Source organism: Diplotaxodon limnothrissa, linkage group LG1, assembly GCF_057381915.1.
Source record: "Diplotaxodon limnothrissa isolate DT_005_m linkage group LG1, D_limnothrissa_male_GT1.1, whole genome shotgun sequence".
NCBI classification, from domain to species: Eukaryota; Metazoa; Chordata; class Actinopteri; order Cichliformes; family Cichlidae; genus Diplotaxodon; species Diplotaxodon limnothrissa.
The window spans coordinates 19,325,785-19,347,995 of record NC_140596.1 but is presented as its reverse complement, the minus strand read 5'-3'; the positions used below and the strand labels follow the sequence as shown (position 1 = coordinate 19,347,995).

General features: G+C 38.0%; 2 protein-coding genes across 2 annotated transcripts in view; one reads left to right on the top strand and one right to left on the bottom strand.

The window, feature by feature from the left end:
• Positions 1–308: 308 nt before the first annotated feature.
• tex9 (testis expressed 9) lies at positions 309–6,843 on the bottom strand. The gene is made up of 12 exons (XM_085354686.1): positions 6,718–6,843; positions 5,895–6,028; positions 5,514–5,577; positions 5,300–5,376; positions 5,126–5,171; positions 4,057–4,139; positions 3,775–3,926; positions 3,445–3,536; positions 3,066–3,239; positions 2,804–2,938; positions 465–599; positions 309–383 (listed from the first exon to the last, which is right to left on the bottom strand). Exons 1-12 carry the CDS (start codon positions 6,841–6,843, stop codon positions 309–311), a joined length of 1,293 nt encoding a protein of 430 aa, XP_085210812.1.
• Positions 6,844–13,107: 6,264 nt separating this feature from the next.
• The window catches only part of LOC146639685 (DNA-binding protein RFX7-like), a 36,819-nt gene continuing 27,715 nt past the window's right edge, over positions 13,108–22,211 (top strand). Inside the window, exons 1-2 of the mRNA XM_085374098.1 lie at positions 13,108–13,567; positions 18,771–18,804. Of these exons, the coding sequence (XP_085230224.1) occupies positions 13,437–13,567; positions 18,771–18,804 (165 nt within the window). The 5' untranslated portion in view covers positions 13,108–13,436. The remainder of the gene's footprint in view (positions 13,568–18,770; positions 18,805–22,211) is intronic.

Sequence of the window (22,211 nt, the reverse complement as noted above, 5' to 3'; positions counted from 1 at the left end):
TCTCCTCCAATCTGCCACTAGAGGGCAGTGTAGAGTTACAGAAGTATAGATACAAGGGACCGATTCAGGGACATATTTTTATTAAGAGGTGCTGACAGGCACTGAGTTAACATCATTCCAAACAGACGTGGCAACTCAGTCTGCCAATGTTTAACTGAAGAGACAAACCAAATCTACTTATCATTTTTTCTGACAATGTTCTGAGAGACAACTGAGGCCTACAACACAAAGAAGTATCCTAAAATAACAGTGACCACTGTTAAGCTTTTTAGCTTTTAAAAAATAGAAGTGGAGACATTCAGTGGTTATTACTTCCCCCAGTCTAGAGCCTTCATGAATTCTTCTTCTGTGAAGCTCAGCAGCTTAGCAGCTTCAAAATGCATCTGCACACACACAAAAAAAACCCCCTTAAGATTAAAAACTAAGCACAGTATCCACTAACAGAGTAACATGATGACTCGTACCTTTTGCCTTTTGAGAATGTCGATTAGCTTCAGTTGTTTCTTGAAGGCCATGATGAGTTCAGCTTTCTGCTTTTTTAGCATTTTGTTTTCAGCCAGCAAATTTTCTTTACTCTGATGTTCCTCAGTTATTTTGTCCTTATTTATAAAAGAAGGCAAAAAGCAGAAATTAGTGCAGGCTCAGCAGGACCTCACCTTGTTTGTGCAATCGGAAGTTGTCAGAGCAGATATTTTAGTGTGCGGCTTAAAATTCAGTTCTATGTACATGTGAAAGATCTTCAAAATAAGATGTTGGTGTGAGGGACATAATAGCATTACCTTAACTCATATTTTTTCTCTGTATCTTTAACTACACCTATGAATTCATGTCTATAAAAGTTTTTCTGCTATGCCTCTTTAATTAGAATAGCTGATATACAAATAAATATAAAACACTTTGTGGCTGTTGTGTCTCTATAACAAGATTTAATGATTACATATTGGAATTTTGTTTTTGTTATCGGTTTTAAACCTCTGTATTTTAAACAAATGTTTTATTTTGATGGTAGTGTTTATACCTGCAATGGAAGTCTGCTTTTTAATAGGACTGGACTGGAAAAAAAAAATCTGTCCTGGCATTTTTGATCCAGGCGGCCCAACATGACCACTCGAAAAAAACAAAAATCATTATATATCCTGCATACACATTATATATATATATTCCATTTTACTTGATTATAGATATTGAAGCAGATAATATAAGACTATAAAACAATAATTAGACCCAAAACTAAAATCATAAACACTGATCTCAATCACTGTCAGAGCGACGTTAGGGGCTTCTCTCTTTTCCCGTTTGTCTCTTACCCTGAACAAACAGCCCTTTTTATACCTACTGCTTCATTGAAATGGTCATCCAGATAGAAATGTACAGACACGCAAGTCATATAAGACCAACTCAGTGTAGTTGGTGACTTGCAGAGTACACATCACAAGTTTGCAGCATGCAAATGGCATGCAAAATTAAGAAGAGTTATAAAAAGCAAAGCTCTGGATAATTTCTTTGAGGACATAAAACAGCACAGCAATATGGATGACCCTCTTTCTGAGGAGGAGGATAATATAGATTATCAAGCAGAGGACAAAAACAGATCTGATGAGGAGGTCACAGGTGCGAACCTGCTCGTGTTTTGATTTGTTCATGCCATTGTCACTAAAAAAAGTCATCATGGCTATCACAGCCCTTGAAGGAAAAAAAGTCCACGGTGACATTTGGAATGACAGTGATGAGGAATACCTGAATGCTTATAATGGTGCCCTTCTTGCTGCAGTGTACAGATGAAGCAGCGAGACCAAGCATCGACAGGCAGAACTATTTTTCAGGCAACAATGTTGCTTCAGACCTTTATAGTCCTTAGATTTTACAGCAGACATACTAGAGCAACATCTGATATACTTGCTCCCATCAAGGATGTATAGGAGAGATGGGTGCAGCTCCTTCCACTGAGGTTCAACCCAGGGCCACAGGTGACCGCTAAAGAATATTTTGTTCCTTTCCATATAAAAGTGTTACTATAGGCAATAACACTTCTCAGTAATAGTAGGTAATATAACCTTTTTTTTTCTAAATTCTCTTGAGGTTTGATTTACAATTTTTTTTAGATAGAAACAAAAGGTATGCTGAGGAGAGAAAGGACCTGAAAGGCCATGCCAAAAAAATTAAAACCAATATTGTCAGACATAAGGCAGCCTAACAAGGTAACTGATAGGCAACAAACACACTGGATGATTAAACACTGTTCTGAGGCTATTTTCTTTGGCTGATTTAAGACACGGGTCAAAACTGACCTGTTAACTTTAGAGATAGTTACAGAAGCTATCACAAGATGAAGGTTAAAGTAGCGTTATTCAGTACAGACACTGGAAAATCACCACTGTCACTCCATAGACCTGTACACAAAGCAAATTGGTAAGAGAGTTGTTTTATATTGAATTGAATTCATACAAATCCTCCCTTTATTATGCAGACTCAGAGCAGAGCCCTCAGATAAGATGAAGAGGTAAAAAATGTCAGCAGCCTCCACCTGTAAAACTATTACTGTCTTGGGCTGTTGTCTCATTGTTCCCTTGCTAGTGCATCTGCTGTTCATTTTATTAACACCAAAGCAGCTCAAACTGATTAACAACCCCCTCTGCTACTTAACTGACCATATCAATATCCCACAAGTTTAACTGACTTGATGCTGTACTCTGATTAAAAAGTATTCCTTTAATTTCTTTGACTAGTGTGTATTTCTGATATAAAGACAAACATAGAAAACACAGACATGTTTATACAGGAATCTTTGTTTTAATGCTGTTACCTTTTTCTCCTGTTTCATTTTGTTCAATTGAGTCTTCAGCCTCTCCACCTCCTCTAGAGCTCGGTTCAGGCGGACCTCTACCGTGCTGTGGACAGCTGCTGCTTGTTTGTGGGATCTATTCAGATTTTCTATCTCCTACACAGAGCACAAAAACAGGTGACACACAACAGCAGCTCAGATGAATTACGCTGTCCAGTTTTACTGCTTGTTTTAAAGAAATTGTTGCAGTAGTAATTTGCTCTGAGCTGTTGGCGACACACACCTTGCTCAAACCAGACACTTCCAGTTGAAGTCCATCACATTTTTTGTTGGACTCTGCGGCTAAAGCTCGGTGCTTCTCGATTTGTGTCTGCTGAATGCTCATGGTCTTCTGCAGCCGGGCTCGATCCTCCTCCAGCTCCTTAATCTTTGCGCTAAGCTTTGTGTTTTCATCGTCCTGCAGAGACACAAGTTCAGACACTTCAGTCTGAGCAGTAGAAAAAACAATCCAGATACAATAATACATCCATGCTGTGTTAAACGATCTAAGGATCAGGACAAATAACCCTATATATTTTACCAAAGTAACTTTTGTTTCTCTAATGTAAGGCATCAGCAGCAACATTTCTGTTTATAGTTGTATATATAAATATTTACATTACCTTCTTGTAATATTCACATGAGATCTGGTCCAGTTCCTCTTGCATAATCCGGAGTTTTGCCTTCAGGACTCGTATTTGAGCTTCTGAAACTCCTTAAGCGACAACAATCTGATTTATACGCTTGTGAAAAAATCTATATAAGCATATGAAACTTATCACATGAATTAAATAATCTCAAAGCTCCAGTTTGGCCTTCATTTGGGATTCTCAAGGGGCAAAAATCATCTGACAGAAAAAAGCCTATTCGTGGAAAACTATACATGTTATTTAGTCATTGTTCCCACTGAATAAAAATGTGGTTTATTATTTTTTAAGTGAAATAAGCATTACCTGATCCTACATTGTCTCCAAAGTTAGGTATTTCATCCACAGCATTTTCATGAACTACAGCATTGTTCATTTTCTCCTCCATGCTGTGAATTGTCTTTGCCAAGAATAAATTAGCAGAATCTTCTACAGCTTCAAAATCATCCTCTGAGCTCCTGAAACAATCAAGCACAATTTCGTGAAAACCTGTAAACTGTGATTCCTCCTGGAGAATAAATCTCACAAAAGATTTATGAGCAGAAAGGCTTGAAATGGATTTAGAAATTATATACAAATAAAACTCACCCAGTTTTAAAGTGGGGATCTTTCACTTGTTTTCCACTCAGCATATTTTGTGATCTTGATGCAACAATTCTTTTGGTCGCCTCCTAAAAGAATTACACAAAAATACTGAAGTGACCTTAAAGAACTTACAGCACCTTGTTACCCCAACAGGACACTTCTAAGGTGACCCTGAGAGGTCAAAAACACTGCAACTTAAGAAAACACCAGCAAATAGAAAAATGTGCCACAAAAGCTAAAAAAGCAAATTCACAAAAGAAGTGTATCTGAAGAGACGATAAAGTAATGGAACAGCTGCAGAAGTGCTGGAAACCAAAACATCTGGAGGATTGCACTGAGACATACTTCAAAGAAATGGAGGATTATGTTTTGTGTCGTGGGGTTTCAACAAGATTCATATAATGCTGTCCATCGATGTTTGCTTTTAGCTTTTTACTGTTATCTTATCACTTCTGCTGCTGTTCTTTACTTGTTCATCCATGAAGTTACTGTGTGTTTGACCTCTCAGGGCCGCCGTACACTTCACTCACAGATTGCTTACTTGTTGTTTCCAAGGTATAAAAAAAATAGAAAAGAAAGAAAAAAAAGTGGAATGGGAGGCAGAGCTTTTAGTTATCAGGCCCCTCTCTTGTGGAACCAGCTCCCAGTTTGAGTCCAGCTGACAGTCTCTCTACTTTTGAGATTGGCCTTAAAACCTTACTTTTGAATAAAGCTAATTGGGCTGGCTCACGTGAACCTGAAGCCTCCCTATGCTAAGCTGTTAAGAGCTTTGGTTGAGGGGCGTTTTCTAAGATGCCCAAGCAGTTTTCTTCACTCCCCACTGGCTGCTCCTCCGTGAGGTCTATTCCTGCTAAAAGGGAGTTTTTCCTTACCACAGTAGACAAGTGCTGCTCATATGAGATCATCTGATTGATGGGGTTTCTCTTTAATAGTACTGGGCCTTTTTTCTTCTTTAAATACCAATATAAAAAACCTTGTTTTCAACTTCTGCTAAAAAAAATAAAACTGAACAGAGCTGAAAACGTCCACAACAATAATACAAACTGCTGAGCAAAATGCATGAGATACAGACCTTCACACCAGGCTGCTGCACAGCACATGTGTGAGTCTTTGTTATCCTGCAAGTGAAAAGTTAAACAGAGAGATGCAAATGTACATGAATATAAAAAAATATCTTTCTTTTCAAGGAGGTTTTGCTAAAATTATATATCCGAATGATCGGAGATAAGGAAATCAAACCTTTTACCTGGACGTCTCTTCTTCTTCAGTGTCTGTGAGCAGGACATTGGATAAAGGCTTTGAAAGAACTTCACTTTGTTCTCTCTAAAATAAACACAGAGTTTTGACTTTAAAGTAAGCATGCTCCCTTCTTAACTTCTTTCATCTGACTTTTTTAGTGCTACTGCGCTCACAAATTTTTTTTCTTCCAATTATTGAATGCAAACCTGTTAATAACTTACCATAAGTTGCTCAGCCTGTCTAACTAAATCTGCTGTTTTGGCTTCCAGCTCTGCATTAAGGAGTCTGTTGGAAATAAAATAATGAATAAGCAGATTTATATAAACAACTTTTAACAAGTTGAAATTTAGTACTGCAGGATTGTTGGTGATACAAGTGGGTCACTCTATCTGGAGTTACTTTTTTTTATTATTATAGATAACCAGTACTGGTCAGTGCCCTAAAGAACTACTGATTAAACAAGTGCAAGAAATAGTCCACATATAACTTATTCTGACAGAAATGAGCAACTTAGACTAAAATGCAATGTTAAAATTATCAGAAGGGTTAGTGCAATTACTATATACAAAAATAAAGCAAGCAGGTGTGAGAACAACTCCTACTTATACTCTTCTTCTTTGGCTAAAAGTTCATCTGTGTGCTTCTTTGCCTGACCAGAAGCAGATTTTGACTGTGCCCTTAATTCAACTCTTTTGGACCTTTCAGCCTTACTGGTAGAGGATGAACGTTTCTTGACCTAAGCATCAACAAAAAATGACATAACAGGAGAGTTATCAACAGCTATGAAAAAAAAGTTTTCCTTTGACTTATTATTTTAACATAACTCAAATTTCAAGCTATTTTCTCAGCTTTGAGTTATTTTCTCAGAAGTTTCAGTTAGTGAGTCGAAATAATGTTTTATCAGTGGCACAAACAAGCATCCATACAAAACCCTTTGAAGGACAAATTTCACTTTCCATCTGATACAGCAATACCAGCATTTATTTGTTAGATTTATACTCGTTAAGCTCTTATATTCTACTTTTTTCTATTTAACTATTTTCCACCTTTTGTACTTGTTTTTGCTAGTTTACCTGCTTTGTTCTGTACTTAGCTGTTCTAATTTCTTTTTATAAGTGCTGCATTATTTTATATTATCACTATCAGAGGTTATCCAGTTCACTAGAACATGGCTATGCCATATTATAAGGCTCTTTTTTGTAACTTTGATGTGCAACAGTAAGGATGAGACTGTGATGTTATGTTTTGGTGTTTTTTGTTTTGTTTTTTTGTATGTATTTTTTTGCTTTGTCAGTGCTCCTGTTGGCGGAAGCAGAAACGGTTGCCATAGTTACTTCAGTTAGTAAAACATTTTGGTGAGGCACAACTAAAAAGCTCAGCTTAATGGTCTGAGAGACATTAACATGAAAAAGTAATGTTACAAACCTGCGAAATGAAGGGCTGGACCTTTTTATCAGCACTTCTTGCCGCCATCGTGTCGCAGACCGAAACGACGCGATAATGGTTGCATAGCAACAGCTGGTACACCTCGGGCACAGTACGGCAACCCATGAAAGACAATTACGGAGATTTTTAAACGATTACAGCAAGTCATTGTTTATCGACGTTGTGCTAAAATACTAAAAAATAATGTTTAAAAAAGGGTACTCGGATAGTTGTTGAGTTATTTGTTATATAAAAAACATACATTTACTCACACTTAATATTCATTTTAATACACATAAAGGAAACCTAGTCATATGTTAACATTTTATTTCATGCAGACTCAATGTGATTACATCAGAGGGTTGAATGACAGAATACGGTCCGTGTCTTTGTAATAACTAAGTATAGAAGCAATATTTTGGCCCAGAGGCTTCCCTTGAAGACATAACTGGTTAGATAGCCACCAACCACACCTAACTCAAAAGTCATTCTGCACTCTGCAATGTCTTTTGCAGTGTTGTCAACTCTTCAGTAAGGATAATCGGTGTCCTAAAAGTCGCTAGAAGTAGCTAAGTGACGTCATCGCCCAATTTGCATAATTGGTCCTGCCTATGTAATTGTAACAGACGCTGTAGGAGAGAAATAACATCGTGGAAGAGACAGAGTGATTTAAAAAAAAAAAACAGCCTAAAAGCATTTGAAATATATTTAGAACTACAAATTATTTTTTTCTTTTCTCTTGTTACTGTTTTCAATAATTCCAACCCTCCTCCTTTATCCGGACTTTGGACCGGCAAAAGTGATCAGAAATAGGCACTCTGGCGGAGTTACTTTTTTTGGTGTGTGTGTGTGTGTCTTTTTAAGTTGTATTAAACCTTGTCATCCACAAAAAGTAACAGTAAAAGAAGAACATTTTTAACCATTAACAATCAAAATGGACATAGCAAGCCTCACCAGACAGCTTCAGTCGAAATCGGATGTACAAGATGGAGTTATGGCTCTGCAAGGACATCCGATTTCTAAGTTTGCAATGATTGGGCTGATGTATTTCACTGCATTGATTTAAGAATCAATAGTTCAATAGTAAAAAAAAATTACAGTGTAAATGTAACAGCATTGTTTATACTTGTAACTTCAAAATAAAAAGCTTACAGTTGCAATTAACAGTAATGTATTACCCTGTAATTAATAATATTTTTATACATTTTACGCATTAACCCTCTGGTCTCTATCCTGGCCATTTGTGGCCACTTCTTTCTCTTTTTTTTTTGTTGACCATTTTTGCTGTGTTTATGCCAATGGAATGAAAGGGTCTAGTTTTTTTCAGCTTTAATAATTTTCAGCTTCTTAAATTCATCAAAAATATATACACTGAACATTGTTCCTCTTGCCTCGATCATGGAAACTTTTGGCCACCCGAAACCCATTATTATGAAATTTTAAAATTCCTTGTTATTGACAGTGCTAAATCATGCAATTTCATCATTTACCCATTTTTGGCCAACAACCAATTTCATGTAATATTCTTAGTTTCATATAGGGGCTTTTGATGACTTACTACACTGCAATGGACCAATAGAATGACACAGGTTTGATCTTAAGGATCTAATAGTTTGTACATGACATTACAATTTGCAAGATACACTGGAATATATTATCATCAAATATTACACAGGCTGCAGTGAATTTCTGTTGATGCAGGTTATTGACCTTTGAGTTTCCCAGTCAAACTTAGCTTTGAAGCACATGCTAAAAACACTTTTACTCTTGTACATTTCATAACAAGATACCATGGCCAAATTTTTAACTCTCCAAAAAAAAAAAAAAAAAAAAAAAATTCAAAGCTGCAGCTGTAGCACATACAGTAACAAACACTGCTAGTAAATGTGTCCTTTATGCAGGTGCAGAAAGTGCTACTGCTGTAAGTAAGCCTGACAGCTTCCAGATCACTTATTTTTCTAGAAAGATGGCAAGAAGGCCATTGCTGCTCATTTCTACAATCTCCCAGATGTCTTGGAATACAATGCCTTTTTCCCATGAAAACCACTTCACAGTAGTAGGAGTCCTCTAAAACCTACAAATGAAGAGTGATCCTGGAAGAAATGGGGAACACACTAGTGACCTCAACAATTGCAAGACAGCCTTGTCCCTGATGCTCAACTGAAAAAAATAGAAAGTTTCATCAATTATATGGTGAAAAAAATTAGACCTTTATCCCCTTTTTTCTGAAAGGTTACTGGTAAATGGCCTGCATTTGTATAGCGCTTTTCTAGTCCCTAAGGACCCCAAAGCGCTTCACACTACATTCAGTCATTCACCCCTTCACACACACATTCACACACTGGTGATGGTAATATATAATCTCTGTGGAATTTAAAGGATAAAAAATGAATTTAGATAAATGTCTGGTTTTGGTGACAAGGACTGGTGCTAATTTAAAGACTGAAGTTGGTCAAAGTAGAAAAATGTTTTAATATATCTAAATTTTATAGCATTTTGTGAACGTAAACAAAAGGTGGCCATTTTTGGCAACAAACAAGCTGAGAGGGAGTTTTGTCTATTTTGCTCTCCTTGCACAAAAATAACTGCATAATAATCAATGTGATGTTAATGACAGCTGGGATAGGCTCCAGCGCCCCTGTTATGCAGAAACTGACACTTTTTGCCACAAAAAAGCTGAAGGGATAGTGATTTTTTTTTTTTTTTTAAAAACAGGATTGAAAAACACTTTATTTCTCAGCAGCATCAATAGTAACAAAAACACAATTTAGTTTTCACTCTCAAAGTCGATTGTTCTTATCTATTTTAAGTAGATTCTATATTTTTAAAACCTTTTATTCCAAAATATTGCAATACAGGATACGTTTTATTCAAACAAGAACTTTATTGAACAAACAATGAGTATAAAACATACAAGCAGATGAAGTATACAAGAGAATAGAACATGAATACAAATAAACAGGGTAAAAAAAATAAAATAGTTATATAAACACTAGGGGTGCAACGATACACAAAATTCATGGTTCGGTTCAATACTTTGGTGTCACAGTTTCGATATTTTTTTGATACAAAAAAATGTTCATGCCTTTTTAATTTGTAATTTATTAAAATTATAAAAATATATTTTAAATCAAAAGTACAGTTTTTAAATTTAATGTTGCTGAAACAACAAAATAATTTAAAAAAAGAATAAATCCATCTGATCGAGAAATCACTCATCTTTGGCAAAGAGAGTTTATTACAGAGAAATGGCTCTTTCCAAAATAAAAGCTACACTATACCCTTCTTCTGGGCTATATTCTCAGCAGCATATTAAACATATCAGGTCCCCATAAGGAGAATCATGTGCTAACAGCTGTCTAAATGACTCGGGTAAAGTTTGTAGCATGCGTGCTTGTTGTTTTTGCCTGCTTCCACTTGTCTTTGCACTAGGATGATGTCAGCGTAAATGTGCAGTCATATTCGTTGTGTTCCCACTAGTGCTGTCAGCGTTAATTTCGTTAAAATGACATTAACGCCATAACGCGGCAAATTTCCGTTAACGAGTTACCGCGGATTGCCCGTACATGGGGCTGGACGGAGTCAACACGTTAACAAGCTAAGTCAAAGGAGCTTGCAAAGAAAAGCACCTGGACTTCTTTAAGTTGCTTGAAGACGTTTCACCTCTCATCCGAGAAGCTTCTTCAGTTCTAAGGTCAAATGGTGGAGAGTCCCAGATATAAACCTAGTGGGAGTGACCCCCCACAGAGGGACAAAAGGACCCCCTGATGATCCTCTAATCGCCTGAGCCAAGGTGTGAAACTGGGTGTGGGTCCCAATCAGCCAGAGTTTCGGGTGTGTTCATTGTGAAACCTGGCCCCACCTTATCATGCGAATTCCTGAGGTCAGATGGCCCAGGATGTGAGTGGGCGTTAAGGCGTCTGGGAAGGGATCTCAAAACTGGATTATAGATGGCAGAGAGTTGGTGTCGTAAACCCCCGCCTCTGTTCAAAGATGGTCGCTCACAGTGGACATAGATGGCTTCTTTCACTCCTCTTTCAAACCATCTGTCCTCTCTGTCCAAAATGTGAACATTGGCATCCTCGAAAGAGTGTCCTTTTTCCTTAAGATGCAGATGGACTGCTGAGTCTTGTCCTGTGGAGGTGGCTCTTCTGTGTTGTGCCATGCGCTTGTGAAGTGGCTGTTTGGTCTCTCCAATGTAGAGGTCTGGGCATTCCTCGCTGCACTGTACAGCATACACCACATTGTTAAGTTTGTGTTTTGGCGTTTTGTCTTTCGGGTGAACCAGTTTCAATAACCTGCTCAGACAGAAACTGGTTGTCCATAACATACGCCTGCCCATACCAGAACCCCACCGCCACCATGGGCCACTCGATCCACAACGTTGACATCAGCAAACTGCTCACCCACACGACGCCACACACGCTGTCTGCCATCTGCCCTAAACAGTAAAAACTGGGACTGTGAACAGAACGCCTCTTCAATGTGCCAAACGCCATCGAATGTGCGCGTTTGCCCACTCAAGTCGGTTACAACGACGAACTGCAGTCAGGTCCAGACCCCGATGAGGGTGACGAGCATGCAGATGAGCTTCCCTGAGACAGTTTCTGACAGTTTGTGCTGAAATTCTTTGGTTATGCCAACCGATTGTTGCTGCAGCTGTCCGGGTGGCTGGTCTCAGGCGATCCTGGAGGTGAACATGCTGGATGTGAAGGTCCTGGGCTGGTGTGGTTACATGTGGTCTGCAATTGTGAGGCCAGTTGGATGTACTGCCAAATTCTCTGAATCACCTTTGGAGACAGCTTATGGTAGAGAAATGAACATTCATTTCACGGGCAACAGCTCTGGTAGACAGTCCTGCAGTCAGCATGCCAATTGCACGCTCCCTCAAAGGTTGCGACATCTGTGGCATTGTGCTGTTTGATGAAACTGCACATTTCAGTTCATCTCATGAAAAATGGGAGCAAAAACAAAAGTGTTGCGTTCATATTTTTGTTCAGTGTAGTTAGGTTGCTTAATATTTCCACTAAGTACTCTTTAAAATACAAGAATAGGGAGAATGGTGTAGGTTTAAGTTTATTCGACTGATCAGTGTTGCTGAACTATGAAATATTTTGGGTGTAGTGTATTTTTTGCATACAGGTATAACAGAATAGCTTTATTTTTGTTTTGTTTTGTTTTTTTATAAACTTGAGTATGAACTTATACAAAATGCAGCAAAATATTTAAAAAAAATGTTTTATTGATTACAAAATGTGCTATATCAGATTTATATCTGTATCGGCAGATATCCAAATTTATGATATCGTATTAGTATCGGACATAAAAAAGTTATATGTGCCATCTCTATTCATTATAATAATAACATAGAAATGTAAATCACATGGACTTATTTTAGATCAGGGATACAGTGTGGGGATGACAAATTAACCTGACAAGCTTTTTGCAGCAGCAGCTCTCTACAGTTAAACCTTTTATCACCTTTTGTGACTAAGAGTTTTATGAGTTTGTGAGCACTCGCCTTGATTATTGTAATGCACTTTATGTCGGTATTAATCAGGTCTCAATATCACACTTACGAATGGTCCAGAATGCTGCTCTTCGTCTGCTGACAAGGACAAGCAAACATGAGCATATTACTCCTGTTTGTGCTTCTTCACATTCGTTGTCTGTCCATTTTAAATTTTATTGTTTGCTTTTAAAGTTTTAAGTGGCTTGGCTCCCACTGACTTGGCATACTTTGTACAAATACACAAAGGTCTCTCCGATGAGCTGAACAGTCACTCCTTGCTGTCCCCACATCAAAACTGGAACAAGGAAATGAGTTGTCACAACTTCAGGTTTTTAACACCTTTCAACACCTTATCTCCAGGGCACTTTAGGAGAAGTACCAGAGTTAGCTTCAAGTCAGTTTTAGCCAGCTGTTTTGTTCACTTTTTAATCTTTCTTATTTATTGTCCATTTTATTTCTAGTTTTCCATGTTTTACTGTTATATTAAACAAAAAGGAATATTAAATATGGCTTTGTATTTTATCTGTCTTTTAACTGAAAAGTAACTATGTTTTTTGTTACCTTTCTGTATATCAAGGTTCAAAGTCATTTACCCCTCCTAGAGCAAAATAAAATCTGTAGAGGATTTGTTATAATTCTTGTTTTTAATAATAATACTATCCTATTACAACTGCTACTGTTAATAAAGACAATAATGCTATAATAATAATGAAACTAGCACACATGTAAAGCAGGAGTGTGTTTATATAAATGCAGTCTGGCACGGTCAGTGATGTCTTCTGCTTACATTTTGTTTTTAATGCTGAGCCTCTCAATGCGCATGCGCCTGCCAGACAGCTACTACTCACCATGCACATGTAGAGCAATCATAACGTGCGGGGCAGGCGGAGCACACCGGAGGGACTAGCTAGTTGTTTTGCAGCTGTCAGGTTGCCTGTTTACTCTTGCCTTTATTTATATTCATGTGTTGGCCCGTGTTTGACAGCGGCTCGTAGTTCCGCTCCACAGGCGCCAGTACTGACCGGCAGTCCGGGCTCGAAGCGAGCGATGTCGGAGGAGCGCAGGGTGGCAGCCACAACAACAACAGGGCGCGCTGCTGTCCCCCTAGCATCGCAACGTCCTCCGGTCCATGTTTAACCCTGCCGGGCGACTACACCTGTCCTCGCCTCCCTACCGGTCCACTCCCGTCCCACAGTGACCTCCAGTGATGGCTGATGAGGACCCCCAGCAGCAGCAGCCGCCGCCGGAGAGCGGGGCGGGGAGCCTGCCCGGCCTACTCCCCGGGCTGCAGGGCGCTGAGGCCAGCGCTCTGCAGCTCAGGATCAAGAACTCCATCTGGTGAGGAGATGTTTACTTCACACACTGTTGTGCTGTGCATACGCACAATTTGATGCTTAAAGGGAAACTCATCACAACATTTTTAAACTGCTCTTATCATGCTTGGACGCAGTCGCATCTTCACTGCTTAAATATAATAGTAAGTAAATAATAACAACCGTAGAAGTCCAGCATGTTAAATGTTAGACACATGCACGAGCTGCAGCGTGTGCTTGTGATAAAACAGCCGGATAAACCTGGTAGAGTAGACACTGTGCAAATGGAAAAATTAAATAACTCAAATAAAGCTTAAGGAACTTGTTTTATGCTTGAGTAACTAATTACTCGACTCCTTGAATAAAGGTATTTCTTTTTACATCCCACCACCGTGTTTATTCCAGTAAAAGTAGCTATATTTAACACAGGTATCACGAGGAAAATGCTCTAGAAATAGCAAAAGTAAAATTACTCTGTATGGCTGACATAATGGTCTCTGTCAGAGCAGCACATTGTATTCTAGTGATTATTGAGTTCTTATTACTCTTACGTGTATGGCAACTTTATTATCATTTTTATTTTGCATTTATTTGTTTTACGCTGTTCATTTATCTGAAGCGCTGTCTTATATTTTAGTTTTATATGTAAAATGGGACAGAAAACAGTGTACACTTAATCAGGAATTTGAAGACTGATTCCTAATGCAAGAGAGGAAGGAGTCATATTTCCCCAATATCTTTCTCTCTTTCTGTAATATACAGTGCTGTAAAAATGATGAAGTTGAATGATGAAGCTGATTTCAATTTCACCAGCAACACTGAGACCTGCTGAATCAAGAAATCAGTACAATAGAACCTGTCTAAAAAAAGTGAAGCAAGCCTAAAGCAACACATCATGCCACAATTTAAGAAAACAATCGAAAAACAAAGTTATTGACATCTATTAGTTTGGAAAGGGCTGAAAAGCCATTTTTAAGGCTTTGTGAACCACCTTAGAGTGATTATCCACAAATGGAGAAAACTTGGAAGAGTGATAAACTTTCTTAGGAGTGGTCAGCCTACGAAAATTACTCCAAGAGCATATCAACGACTCATCCAAGAGGTCATATTAGAACCCAGAATGACATATAAAGAACCGCAGGCCTTATTTGCCTCAGTTAAGTCAGAGTTCATGATTCAACAATAAGAAAGAGACTGGGAAAAAATGGCATCCATGAAAGAGTTCAAGGGAAAAAAACACTGCTGAACAAAAAGACAAAGGCTCACATTTGCCAAAAAAAAAACAATCTTCATGATCCCCAAGACTTTTGGGAAAATATTCTGTGGACTGACAAGACAAAAGCTAAACTTTATTGTAAAGTTCAAGTCCTGTTACATCTGCCATAAAGTAGCATAAACACAGCATTTCATAAAAAGAACATCATACAAGGAGTCAAGTGGTGGTGGTAGTGTGATGGTCTGACTGCTTTGCTCTGGCTGGATGACTTTCTGTAATTGAAGGAACCATTAATTCTGCTCTCTACCAAAAAAATCAGTGGTACTTGGGTCAAGCAGCAGGACAACGATCCAAAACACACTAGCAAGTCCACTTCTGAATAGCTCAAAAAAACAAAATAATAAAAAATAAAGAAAAAATAATAACAAATCAAGAAGAGGCAAATCAAATTTATATTTTTAACCAGTTCTCAGTTTGAGAGTCTCTGGCAGACTGGAGCCTCTCTCAGCTGTCATACTGGTAGCCAGTTTGTCACAGCTCTAACACAGACAACCAGTCACACTCACACCTGCAGCCAATAGATTTGAATCCAGGACCTTCTTGCAGTGAGGCAACACTGCTAACCTCTAGGTTCTGCTAGTGAATCCTGAGAAAATACCAGCGCCTTTCTGTGTGGATTTTCCATGTTGTCCTTGTGCCTGTTTGGGTTCCAGCTTGCTCATTTAGAACTGTTGATTCTAAATTGGTTATGGCTCGATAAGAGGCTTAATGTGAACAGAGTAAAGGAAAAGACTTGATTTCTTGTAAGGCACGTGTTCTTTTGTGTCTGCTACTTAAGGTCCTGTTCTGACCTTTTTTTCTGAATGAACTTAAGTTCTATCATTTAAATATCAGACAGCAAGAAAATGTCAAGGAGCTGAACAACCGGAAACACAGAAGTTCAGAGTTCAAATCTCTTCAGGAAATACCTCAATAGAAACTTCACGTCACTGTGCTGCTAACAGTTTATCAATAACATGTTAGGATCCTGAACGTTTGCCCAGCTCCATACAGGTTTAACCTTTGAGAGGAGTAGAGCATAAATATTGGCATTCACCTCAGTGACCTGCTTGTGGGTGGCTCTTGGTGAAGTGATACAGTCGTAGTCTGGGTCAACAAGTTCACCTGCAACATACCGTCACTCTGTCTGCACAGGAAGTCTGGACAATCAAAGCACTGATTTTCAAAACCCCACCTTTGATGTTCATGTTAGCTTAATCGAACTCATTTTAATCTGGATTGTTTACTTGCTAATTAAATAAAGAAATTATTAAACATAAATTTCCCCTAAACTGCAGTATGTTACAGGATCTTCTCTTACTGAAATAACTGAAAATAAAGTGCTGAAATGAGTTGCTGTACACCTACCTTTACCTGACATATTTTACCTTACTAAATAAAAGCAGACACAAATCTTTTTATATAACAAAACAAATGTCATGTACTTTCTTAATTTTATAGCTTCACCAGACAACAGGACATTGACCCTTTTATCTTTTTCACTCCTAACTGCTTTGATTGTTTGCTAATACCGAGGCTCTTACAGAGGATACTGACTTATGGCTGGCTTTGTATTGTGGATGGCTTTAGCTTTAGTTGCTTTTCATTTGTTTAAAATGTGCATGTTTACATGTGTCATTGGGTTTGTTGTTACAAACATTTTTGTTTCCCCATTGTGGTTTACTTTAGCAAACTTTTTACCTTACTCACTTCCATGGTAACAGCGTAGCATGTGGCTGTGAGCCACATGTCATTGTGCACATGTTGTGTATTCATAAAAATGAGTGGGCTCGTAATAAATCATATCGAAGGCTGACCAGCCGCTCACCGGTCCAGGCCGAGAACACTGGAAATCATCCAGTTTTGGTCCATAGTCGGTCAATTGGTACATCTCTAATCTACTCTAAAACTATACTATTTAACCCTTCATCCAACAACAAATTTCATCTTTCATCTCTAATTTCATTTCTTTTTTGTTCACTGTAATCTTGCCTTTTAAAATGCTAACTGTAGCAGCTAAATTGTTAGCCGTTTCATCTGTCCATTAATTGTTAGACCACTATGTAAGCCCTTCGTCCATTCAGTTAGTAGTAGCTACTACTCTATATAACAGCTATTCATTTAATCAGATTTCATTAATTTATCCCTAATATTTTGACAATTGTTATATTTCTTCTGTTAATCGACAATTTCAAATATTTATCCTGTAACTTCTAGTAGCTAAATGATTAGCTAGAATTATTGGCTGTCCATAAATAGTGGTTTACTAATTTAAATATTCATCCACTAAATTAGAAGTTACTATTAGAGTCACTAATTTTTGATTTAATTAAACTCGGTGACCAATTTTATGTATTTATCGCTTATGTTTTTGCTGTTTCTTTTGTCCTGTTTTAGGTATTCATTACTTATTAAAGTGATAGTTTTAGCAGTTACCGTAGCTGCTAAAAGCATATAAGCTAAACAACTGACAACCTTTTGTTAATGATAATTCGATATTCTTTTCTTTTCTTTGGTTAGGACTACTTTAATTAGCTGCTTTATCTATTTATTTATTTTAAAGACTTTTGTGATTTGTTTTTTTCCTGCACCTTATCCACTAAAATTGATCCACTTTCACTGCTCCCTTGTCACATGGGGTTATCACAGCAGGTAGCTCTGCATGTTTGAGTTGACAGATGCTCTTACTGGCACAACCTCAAACTATGGAGCCACTCTGCACCATAGCCACTATGTTTAGTTTACTGTAACTGCTTCTGCTCCAACTTGTTTGTTTGAGGATTTTTAATTTTTATAAGTTGAACAAATTTTTCCATGAACCCCCCCTAACTTCTGTATAAGTACCTACTGGGGTACCTTTAGCCCTAATTAGGAATCACTGGTCTGGGGTTAGGTGTACATCTTGCTGGTTTATCAGCAACATTTGTTTGTCTTGTTTCAGTTCTTTATTTTCAAGGCTTAGGTCTTGTAGAAAGTTGCGTCAGGTGTCGTTCAGTTTATCTGCTAAGTCTGCCTCACAAACGGCTTACTGACGGTCTTTCAGCACTGGGAAATCCTCAGCCCCCTGGTAACAGTCAATTAAAGTGAACTGTTCTTGTCATGGCTTAGAGCGTCTCCTGATTCTGACCTGCCCAGCCCAAGTAATAGTCTTTAAATGTGACCTACCTTCTGCCCCACAGTCATTGACAGCATGCTGCCCTGTCTGTGGATTACACATGAAACCTGGACTTTATTCCTCAGTTTGGTTTTTCTGTCTGCAGGAGTGGACCTAAATAGGAGCGACTAATTGTGATCTTTCCCGCTATCAAAGTCTGTTTGATTGTATGTTAATTTTAGCTGTAGCCTGAGCATCATTCCAGTCACTCTTGGATTTTTGTAGTGATCTTTGATAGTTTTTAGCTGCAGCTCAGCAGTGGCTGTTTATGAGCCTCAATCAAATCTTACACTTCTTCCGGATTGACCTCAGGTTAAAACCTACATCATTAAAAGTCAATCAGGAAGAGAATTTCATGCTTCCGAGGCCTGTGTGAGATGCTAAGGCAAAAAATAGAAGTGACACATGATCATGGTGGGACACAGGGAAGCAGTTACATGTGTTAATATGTTATTTTTGATTAAGTTTTTAATTTAAGTTAGGCTTTCACTAAAATTTGCCAGAACTTTGTATTGTACTGGTAACCTTTCTGTTGAATATAGAATAGGAGTATGAGAATAAAACCTGTAAACACAGAAAAATATTTGGGAAAACTGTTGATAAAAAAGATCTTCTGTCTTAAACAATGTTCATGTCCCTGTTTCTTTTTACATATGACCACATGTGTTTGTGGTGGTGGGATACATGACCTGAGAGATCCTGAGGGGAGGGTCGTCTCATACCAAACATTCCTCTGCTTTATAAATAAATATACTTCAGACACAAGTGCTCATGTTACACCGGCTTCATGCTAATTTGTACTATGTCTCTGTTTTGCAGCAAATCTGTTCAATCAAAAGTGGAAAACATTCTGGTGAGTATTCCTGACATATTTGTGATCTGCAGATAACAACTTTAAGGAGATTTTTCATACTCTCTGTTCAGATATTGTCAGAAGATTATTAGTGTTCCCAATAGGTTGAGCAGAAAAAACATTCCTACCATCCATGTATAGTTTAAAAATAAAAATAGAAGATCCGTTGGTAGCAGTGTTAAGCATTAACCTCCTGAGAACCAGCCTATTCATTTATGGCTTGTGCAATGGACGTTTTTGGATGTTTTTGATCTATATATTTTGACTTATTTGAGCTACCCTAATAAGTCTTGTTGTGCTAAATAGAGGACATCCATTCCATTGCTATCTCATGCGTTTGGGTGGCCTCTTTTAGCTCCAAAGAGGAAGGAAATCAAAAAGTTCAATCGGAAGAATCTCTTTTCCTCAGTTCTCAGGAGGTTAAGGGTATATCGGAAGGCTGAAACATAGACTGTATAACAAAGATGGTTTCTTTGTCTTATAATATAGTCTGCATTGCATCTATGGGATGTGCAGTCACCTGCTAGTTAATGTGAATTAACGAACAAAGAAAATAATTTCACTACCAAAAACCAGAACACAGACTTCTTGGACAGACTTTATATTCTGTTTATAGCACAGTTAGAATATACAGTTCAGTGTCTAAAATTAGCAGAGGTGAGGCCTTGCTGACAGCTAGCAGCCACACCTCTAAGAATCCCAGTACATCCACCGCATTAGTTGCTTTGCACGCTAGCGGTGACGTCACCACAGCTTTGTTCCATGTACACCAGTGTTTAGGGCATGGGTACCTGCTGCAGTATTCTCCTGAACAATAGGTGTCTCCACTCACACAAAATTCCCACACCAGTGTGGGTATAGGAGGAGAGGAATTCAAAACTAGAAGGAAAGAAACTGGTGAGTTTTTTTTCCCCCTCCACAAAATGTAATCTTTCAAACTGTTGCTGCATCTCACATCCGCCATACGTCACTGTTCAACAGGGTGACAAGGGTAGGCATAATGGATTAACACAGTTTATAATTCAGTCCAATAACATAACCTTTTTAAGTCGTTAAAGACAAATGAACCAGAGCTGTTTCTTCTATAAACTTTAAATCTTTCCACATTTCTTTGTAGCTAGCCTCAAGTGCTCATTTTGATGTGTTGGGGTGGTTCACTTAATTTCTTGTTGATAAAACACTTTTGATTTAAGTGGGAAATTTCTATTCTAATGTGGCTGCTATGTGGTGTTCCACAAGGATCTTGTTGAAATCCCTTTTTATTTTCATTAAATTATATTCTGCAAATGTTTTTGCAGCTTAACACAGACAAGACAGTCTCTAATTATTGCTCTGGGGAGTATTTTCCCCCCGTATTAGACACACCTGGTTCCTTTCTGATCCACTGTGACCAAAATTGAGCCCAATAATCTATTCATTAGCTTTCAGTCTTTAACCTTTGATGCTCACATCAAGTCTTGGACCGGCTCTTGCTTTTTCTATTTAAGAAATATCGCTAAACTCAAGACTGTTGTCTCAAAAGTTAGATTAATCTTGTCCTGCTTAGAATATTATAATGCTCTGTTTTCTTGTCTGTTGTATTAATTGTGTCAGTTTGTCCAAAATGCTTTTGCAAGGCTTCTAACTCCTACTTGCGTTTTCTTATATTACCTCATTGTTAAAGTGTCTGCACTGGCCTCTTGTGAGGTTTAAGGATGAGTTTAAAATCTTCGTTCTTGCTTTTATGGTCTTACGAGGTGAGGCCCCCACTTATGTCATCAGTCTACTCCACCCCTATTCTCCAAACTTTACTCCCTTTCAGCTCTTGCACCCTTGCAAGAGGGTACAAGAGCAGGTAGCATCACATGTTTTAGTTTGCAGATTTTTCAAACTAGGGATCTCGTGCTTCTTAGGTGAATGTGTAAACTATTATACTATAAAAGGGTTGCACAACTACTCCCGAGGCCTACATGTTTATATATGTTTTATGCAACAATTTAGTAATCGTTTGTTTACACTGACACAGTGATCTGACTCTATAAATGCACTCTTAACAAGTCAGCATCAGCTCAGTGGATGGAGTATGAAACGGTGCGAATCAGTAAAGTGTCAGATTAATGTCTGAATATGATTTTTATTCTAGAGCCCCTTTAGCGTACATCAAAACAGGCACTATATAATTTATGCCACAATATTTGCTTTGTTGATTAATGGCCAGTCTTTTATTTTTCAGTGCAGTCTGACAGCAGTTTGTTAAACATTCACAATCCTTAAGCTCTTAAACAGAAAATATCAAACAGAAACTGAGAGTCCGAAACTGAAAACGCTGGGTTCAAAACCCACAACACCCATTATTTTTGTTGGGGGAGGGGAAATCCACATTTGGAGGTTGGAGGGGTTGGTGGTGAAGCTCACACTTCTACTATGCAGAGGGAAACAAGTTCAATACTTGGTGAGGATCAGGCATTACTATTCAATTTAATTTAATTTATAAATAAATATCTATATATCTAATATATATTATATAAATAGAAATAGAATATATGTATTTATATTTGGTACGGTAATATAAGCAAGCACTTGGTGACGGTGGGAAGGAAAAACTCCCTTTTAACAGGAAAACCTCTGGCAGAACAGGCTGGGAGTGGGACAGCTGTCTCCTATGACTGCTTGGAGGTGAGGGGAGGAAGACAGGATTTCTACTACTGGGTTGGTTATGAAAGCTTTGTCAGTTGCCGTGGTGATGTAGCTTCACTTTGTCTTAATGACACACAGCAGGTGTTTCTGACACGAATGTGCTTCCTATTGTAATACATAGTTTCCTGTTGACTGTTGTGAAAAAAGGCATCAGTTTGTATCTGTGAACATGAACAAGTAGATGCTTTTCATGATTGCTTGATGTTTTGTTATGGTCTGTTTAAGGATAAATTGATGAGGGCTGAAATAATTTATTTATTTATAATAAATGTCTTGGTTTGCTTGGAATAGAAGAGAGAATTATTAATTTGAAGCATTGGTTTTGGTGAAAATCAATTCCAGTGAAAGCACGCTGTTGCTGTTCTTCAGTTACTGATGTAAAATTTACAGCACGTCCTGAGAGTGATGCTAAAATCAGTCCTGCTTAGGCTAAAATGCTGCTTATAGAGCTGTAGCTAACATATTCAATTACTGAGAGATGACATAACACTTTATTAGCGAGTGATGTTTTAACTTAACAGAAGACCCCGCTGTAATGTTTCAGCTTTAAAACGTTAACTGTGCAGCTGAGGCTTGTGCTTTTTTAAGATAAACAAAACAAATCTTTATATTAAGATTGCATCTTGGGTTAGTTTGTTATTTCCACTATGTAGTCTTCTTGAACTTGTAAGTCCTGAATTGTCAAAGAGCCTCTTTTCTCCTTTGACCTGCTCCCTGGCTTAAAGAATAGC